At 43.5% G+C, this 6,758-nt stretch overlaps 1 protein-coding gene across 1 annotated transcript; it reads left to right on the top strand.

Annotated features, from left to right (window-relative positions):
• Positions 1 to 3,267: 3,267 nt before the first annotated feature.
• On the top strand, positions 3,268 to 6,402 carry LOC139654096 (protein CutA homolog). Its single transcript, XM_071531131.1, has 6 exons — positions 3,268 to 3,372; positions 3,951 to 4,099; positions 4,858 to 4,917; positions 5,905 to 5,950; positions 6,076 to 6,125; positions 6,300 to 6,402. Exons 1-6 carry the CDS (start codon positions 3,268 to 3,270, stop codon positions 6,400 to 6,402), a joined length of 513 nt encoding a protein of 170 aa, XP_071387232.1.
• Positions 6,403 to 6,758: the final 356 nt, after the last annotated feature.

The raw sequence follows: 6,758 nt of genomic DNA, 5'->3' as shown, positions 1-6,758 counted from the left end.
GAATCAGCGGTGATGGATGGCTATGTCTGTCCAAGAGGATGGAGGGGTCACCGGGGTTCAGAGCGGTGATGGAGGCACCTCCCTGCTCGGCCCCTGTGACTCTTTTAATTAACCTCTGTGGGAGGACCAGTCTCTTCCTTTAGAGGTAATCACAGCCTGGGAAGTCCCTTCATTAGGACTTACCTGACCTCTGCGTGTCCGGTACGGTCCAGTCCCTCCCTCTCCTGCCTCAGCCCCCCCCCCCCTCCTCACTGCAACGCTGCTGCTGCCACACAGGGAGAGAGGCAACAACAGTGAGGGAATCCACAAAATAGAATTACGCCGAGCTGTTCATAGATTTTTCACTCTCCTCGTCCCAGCCTTTCTCTTTCTGTGCAACAACACATCGCCCAACTCTTTTCTATTTCGTCTATATCCCGCTCTCTAATTCTCCCCTCTTTGCTGCTAGTTTTCATTTCATTTCAGTGCAATACAACTTCCAAGGGCCAATTACAGTTTGACGGCGAGTCAGACGAGGAACCTCTGACCAGTTTCTTGTTCTCCTCATCTCGCCTCTACTCGTCTCTGCTCTTACTCAAGACCTTGTGGCCTCATTATATACAAACAGACAAGAAACATAAACAGAAATAAAATTATATATTATATTATCCTATTTTTCATACTAGACTTCTAAGGGACAAATAGAGTCCTCAGTAGTCCTTGGGGGAACCGAACCCCTCCGAGTGATGCCCCAGAACGAGCAGATCAAACGCCTCTCTTCCAACTCTTCTCCTGTTTTTTTTCCATCTCTCTATTTTGGTCGCTTTCTTTCATGTTGGGGAACAGTGGCTTAAGTGGATCTATTGGAGCTCTCTGATGGGCTCTCAAATGAAGTCTGTGTGAGCTGGGGAAATAAATTGGTTTGTTCTGAGGCTGTGACTCCCGTGGCGCCCCCTGCTGTTAACTCTCTGATCTGTTCAGTCTCAGACAGATGAAGGGGGCCGGGGTGAGACAGGCAAAACACAGTACACAAAGCTGGTGGGGTAGGGGTGGAGAAAAAAGGGAATTGGGATGAGTCACACAACTTGCTGTGTTGGAGCATTTACATTTCTTTTCAGTCGATTCTGCCTTTTTGGAGAGTTTTATACATGCTAAATGAACACTCTACATTTTATTTATTCACGATGGGAGGAATGGATGAATAGGAGGAGAATGCATGGATCCACAACTCCACCCTGTGGACACCGTGCAGAAAATGGTCATTATTTGAAAACCCAAAGCTCCAAGGACTGACTCCCCTGCTTCTATCAGCACACGCCCCATCAGGCCCTTAATATTACAACTTTTGATCAGTCCTCAAATTGAGCTACAATTCTCACATTATTCTTTTCTAAACTTGGACTAGAAAATCTGTTTCCTCATGGCTAGTTTCTTGCCATACTTCTACTTCTTGAATGCCAAAGACATGCCAAGTAGGCTATATCAGTTGGGTTTGTTCTTGCATCAACAATTCACTTCTGAATTATTCATTTTTTTCCACAATTCACGTTTATCCATATCTTCTTCATTCCCCTGCAGCCGAGCAGAATCCTTGAGTTTTCTGTTAGCTTATCTGAAAAGAGAAGTCGCCTACTGTGTGTGTGTGTGTGTGTGTGTGCGTGTGTGTGCGCCTGTGTGTGTTTGTGTGTGTGTGTGTGTGTGTGTGTGTGCGTGTGTGGGCGGGGGGGGGGGGGGGGGTCACACCTGTGCATGTATGTGTGACTGTGTGAGAGTGAATGAATCAGTGTATGTAGTATAGTGTCCTGCTGATCTGAGAAGACTCTTTTCAAGTGGTTTTGCTCACATTCATAGCTGCTGTATTGGGGTCATAGTTGGCCTGTTGCTATCATCAGCAAGACACTGAATCCCTTCAAGCTCCAAGGGCATGTTTATTAGCTCTTTGTGTGTGTGTGTGCGTGTGTGTCTGTGTGTCTGTGTGTGTGTGTGTGTGTTTCCCTACTGGGGCTTGGGAATAATCAGCACTATAGCAAAAATGTAAGGGAAGTTTATAAAAATTGAAATGAAAATATTTGCTTGTGGACCAATACCCTATCTAAACTGAATTATTATTGTGGGCCCAGCAATGAAAATTTTCGTAATTACATGCCAGTCAAAGCCAATATTTCCCCTTCCTCTGCTCTCAACAGACTGATAACTTAGCTTGGCTTACTTTGTAACAAGCGTGCCTTAAACTTCAATATCATTTACATAAATGGTGTCTTTGAGGTTTTACTGCCTGGGCGTTGGCTTTAGGTCTTTAAAGTTTACAACTAACTAAAGCAACTAAAGAGCTTATAAGAATTTTATTCCTGTATTAGTGAGGCTTTGAGAAGACTGCTGATTAAAATGTTTTTTTCTATGCTGTATAATATGAACCCTTTGCACGATTTCTTCATTTGTTCTCCTGTTCTCTTGCAAAAAAAAGTAATCATATAATACATTTTAGAAGCATACTATACAAATATTACAGCAAAACCCCAAATCCCCTATAGGAATATCATAGACATAATATAGTGATGCAATAAGAGATTAAAAAACAAAAAAAACTAATCAAAACAAAGTATAATAAGGTCACTATTAATAGGTCACTACTATAAGTCACTACTGAGTAGACACACTGTAAGTCCCTATAGTAATAGAAATATTATAGGAATTATAGGAATATTACAGTGATTTTTCATTAGGATTATCTAGATTTCCACACCTGAAAATACAGTTCTATTCTATTCTATTCTATTCTATTCTATTCTATTCTATTCTATTCTGGCCTTGTCTGGTCTGGTCTGGTCAGGTTTGGTCTATTCTGGTCTAGTCAATTCATTATTTGTTATTCCCCTCACAAACATGCCTTGTGGGCACCCAGCTAAAAGCACTTGTGTTTATTAGACATGAAAGCCGATTATGACCCAGGCCCGGAGGCAGGGCCGCAGAGGTGAACAAGCCATCTGATTGGACGCTGGTGTGTCAGGAAGTGTCAAGAAACCAATTGGAAGGCGCAGAGATTTATCACTGCCGTTGACCGTACGACCCTACCTGTCAACACTCTGCACTTTTCTATGGAAATGCGATGACAATTCCAAGTAAACTTTGTGTTTTTTTTCTCACAAAACAGCTGATGAATCCGGCTCGCCGTGTTATGAACAGCGGGGAATACTAATTAACGTAGAAGAAAGTAACTCTCATCGGGCATATGGAAGAAGTTCAGCACAGATTATCACTGTTATTATCTGCACCAGCCGGACTGTGGGAATGACATGTGTCGCCAGTAGTAGGATGGAGTGGTTGTACCAGCGATGCCATAAAGACACTTTGTTTCACTCTGTCCTTCGGTCGGTGTTGTTGATGTCATGTTTGGTAAGTAGTGCACTACCGTGGCTAGGCTACCGGCATTATTTACTTCACAGTTTGTGGAGAGCTTTGCTTTGAAAACTTCTAGAAAAGCTTCAGAACAGCCACTCCATGTCGTTATTAAGCCATAACAAATGAGAGCTTTGGCATCGGATAGGCGAAATTATTTTGAATTATAAATTTAGGTATTATTAATTGTTTCTGTAAACGTCGAGTGGTGCATTTACGACGCATCCATGCCTGACTATGATGCTGGGCACAAGCAGGGCAGATTATCAATTGGCCACCGCATCTAGGCCTACTCGTTTAGTTGTGACAGACGGCGCCAAATGATACGAGGATAAATACTGAACGCTATCCAACACGTGGCAATGTGTTCAGAGGGTAACAGATAATAACCTGGAATTAACTCTCTCTCAGCCACACATAAAATAGCCACTGCAGATACAAATTTCACCTCGTCAGACCTGAACTCAGCGTGCTACATGATGAGTATTAGGTGACGTTGCTGTGACTCGCCAACACCCTGAGATGTGGTTGTCCCTTGCACCCGCACCCACACCCTCCATCCCACCCCCTTCCAGCTCTTGGTCCTGTCCGTGTCCATGTACCCCGGGTTGTGGTCCATCGGGGTCCAGCTCCGATCTGCCTTCACGGGGAGCTACGTACCGGGCCACCACTCTGTCCTTCTCATCAACAGCCCCAATGAACAGGCAGCCAAGGACATTGGCAGGTACAGCAGTGATGCCAACACATGCCAAGTTACAGCTTCCCATGTGCACCACACTACTGTGTCAGAACATGCTGTATGTGCTAACGGGAAATGTATTAATCATTTTTAATAAGATTATTGTTTTGAGGTGGTAAATTGTAACCAAGCATTACAAACACATGGTTTATTTATTCCATAATTTTGTTGTTTCCGCACAAATCTTAACTTATCTGTTACTGATGTAAATTTTCCGACTATTCCCAAACGCTACCCAAACTCAATGGCTTTGGTATGGCTTGTTTTTGCACTAATGAGTTAAACAATTTAAAATCAGCCAGTCATAAGTTATTTTTGTGTGTGTCTAGATTAGAGATACAATCTTGTCAAGCCTTAAACCAGTGGAGCGCTGTGTTTGTACTCCCCACTCCTCTGTTGGCATTTTAGCTGCATGTAAATGAGCTCTATCTATTTACCATGTGTCAAGAGAGAAAGTAGCCACGGTGAGGTTGCCAGATATGTAAATGGCCTCCCTCACAGCCACCGGTTAAAGGAGGGGCACGGTGGAGCTGCTAATAAACTATAATATTGGCTGAGCTATAACAGAAAACAGTGTGTAATATCTTTTCCTAATTCATTGCATAAAACTCTTTCCTGCGGTCCTCTCGAAGAGCAACATAACGAGGGTGGCTTGTAAGTGTTTAATTTCTCTTCCTCCGGACTCTTCATGCCCGCCCCCCTCCATCTCATTCCCAACTCCCTGCCACCCTATCGCTTCACAGGGCAATCATGGAGAGGAGGATGGCAGCCAGTATTAACATTCTCCCCCGGACCTCCACCATGTAAGTTATGTTTGACCCCAACTTGACACCATCGGCTCCCCAGCTGACCCCCGACCACTAAGATTGGCTTTTGTATTGTACCTCACTTGTGCAGACAGGTACACACACTCACACACACACACACACAAACACACACACATATGTGTCGTGTATTCTCTCTCTTTTCTTTCTCTCCACTGCATACTGGTTACCTAGGAAACCACAACTGAGGTGAATGGGCTGCATGCGAATGCTTTCATCAGTTTTCCTAACACTAGAGAGCGAGAGGCAGTTAGCCTTAAAAGTGGTCATATGTTTATATGCATGGATTAGCCGTGCCTGTTAATGCATAATCACAAAGCAGTGTGACACACTGGCTGTGGAGGATGGAGGGGGGCTGAACAAAGGACAAGGAAATGCAGTGTTAAACCTGTTAACCAGACAAAGGTTTAGCCTAAAAATACAGGATGTCATTGGATTAGTTTAGCGGTTGGGGTGGTGGTGGTGGTGTGTGGTGTGTGTGTGTGTGTGTGTGTGTGTGTGTGTTTGCAGGGAATGGGTTTCAGTTCTAACTTGGCCTATTTGGTCTTACACTTTTACTTTTATTTCAATATTCTCAAATGCTGCATATTGCTCTATTGGCCAGCACAGATTAGTTGATTCACTCTTGCTGTTCCAATTCTTGCTGTTCCAATCCATGAGAAAGAGCAAAAGGCTAAAAGCACAGCAGCAGTTTTGCACCTGACACTTTAATAGCCTGTAGGGAACAGTTTGACAGTATCACTGAGGACAATCCTGTGGTTTTGGCCAGCTGTCAATCAGTCGCAGGCTGCTGTAGATAGCTGTGCATGGTTTGACTGGAATTTTGTGTCAGAAAGAACAGTTTAAGGAAAGCTTTTACATGAAATTTAAAGGCTCTGCACCCCATACCGGTGCTCTTCAGCCTCTAATGAATGTAGTACATGTGAACAGTACAGTTCTCATGTCTTGCGATCTTTGGTTCTTTAGGTATTATTGGAAAGGGGAAGTCCAAGATGCAACTGAAATTCTGATGGTAAGCTTACTGAGAAAGCCCTTTGCCCTCAAGTTTGTAATCAAAAAGTTCTCAAATAGTGAGCTGACTTTCCACTGTTAAACTACAAGCAGAGACAGTAAGTTGAAATGTCATTTCTGTTGCAGCTGGTGAAAACGAAGACCTCCAGGATCGAGAAAGTTATAGATTATGTGAGGTGGGATTCTTTTGCTTTTTGTATTGATCATTTCACATTGTAACTATGGCATACAGCATATGAACTGTAATGGCTGTAATGGCCAGCATAGATTTGGGCTCTATTGAATATCTATATGAATGAATGCTATGTCTTATGTGACTAAGTGTGTGTGTGTGTGTGTGTCCCTCCCAGGTCAGTCCACCCCTATGCGAACCCAGAGGTCCTCAGCTTCCCAGTGCAGGACGGCAGTCTGGCCTACATGAAGTGGATGGATGAAGCCATTCCAGATGACTGACAGATCATTAAACTGAACCCGTTTGTGCACGGGCTGCTGATTGAAGGCTTCAGATCGAAGGGTACTGAAGGCGCTCTACTGAACAGTTGTTCATTAGATGACATTCACACTATTACCTTGCCCTGACATTTCATCACTGTAAACCCCAGAATATACTATGGAGATCTGTGATCTTCTGAAGAGGCGCGCTGTTGGACTTCATGTGCAGATTACTCCAGCCTCCACAAGCAATGAACATAGACTACTCTGCTTTTGATGAAAGATGCTCTTTAGTTCTGCTTTTTATTTATGTATTTATTTAAGATGACTGTATCTTTAATATTTTGGAGAGATCAAATGGTGTAATGTGTAACTCA

The sequence above is a fragment of the Centroberyx affinis genome, unplaced genomic scaffold, assembly GCF_046629955.1.
Source record: "Centroberyx affinis isolate AG114_WGS23_722 - 3 ecotype Tasmania unplaced genomic scaffold, CSIRO-AGI_Caff_v1 ptg002036l_1, whole genome shotgun sequence".
In the NCBI taxonomy this organism is placed as follows: domain Eukaryota; kingdom Metazoa; phylum Chordata; class Actinopteri; order Beryciformes; family Berycidae; genus Centroberyx; species Centroberyx affinis.
The sequence above is the reverse complement of the archived record's forward strand: the minus strand, read 5'-3'. Positions and strand labels throughout refer to the sequence as shown.

What these genes read in the sequence shown, in the direction of transcription:
- LOC139654096 (XM_071531131.1), top strand. Translation starts at nt 3,268, where the DNA reads ATGACATGTGTCGCCAGTAGTAGGATGGAGTGGTTGTACCAGCGATGC. An exon ending in CTCCCCCGGACCTCCACCAT is followed by an intron (nt 4,918 to 5,904) that starts GTAAGTTATGTT and finishes TTGGTTCTTTAG; the next exon opens with GTATTATTGGAAAGGGGAAG. An exon ending in AAAGTTATAGATTATGTGAG is followed by an intron (nt 6,126 to 6,299) that starts GTGGGATTCTTT and finishes TGTCCCTCCCAG; the next exon opens with GTCAGTCCACCCCTATGCGA.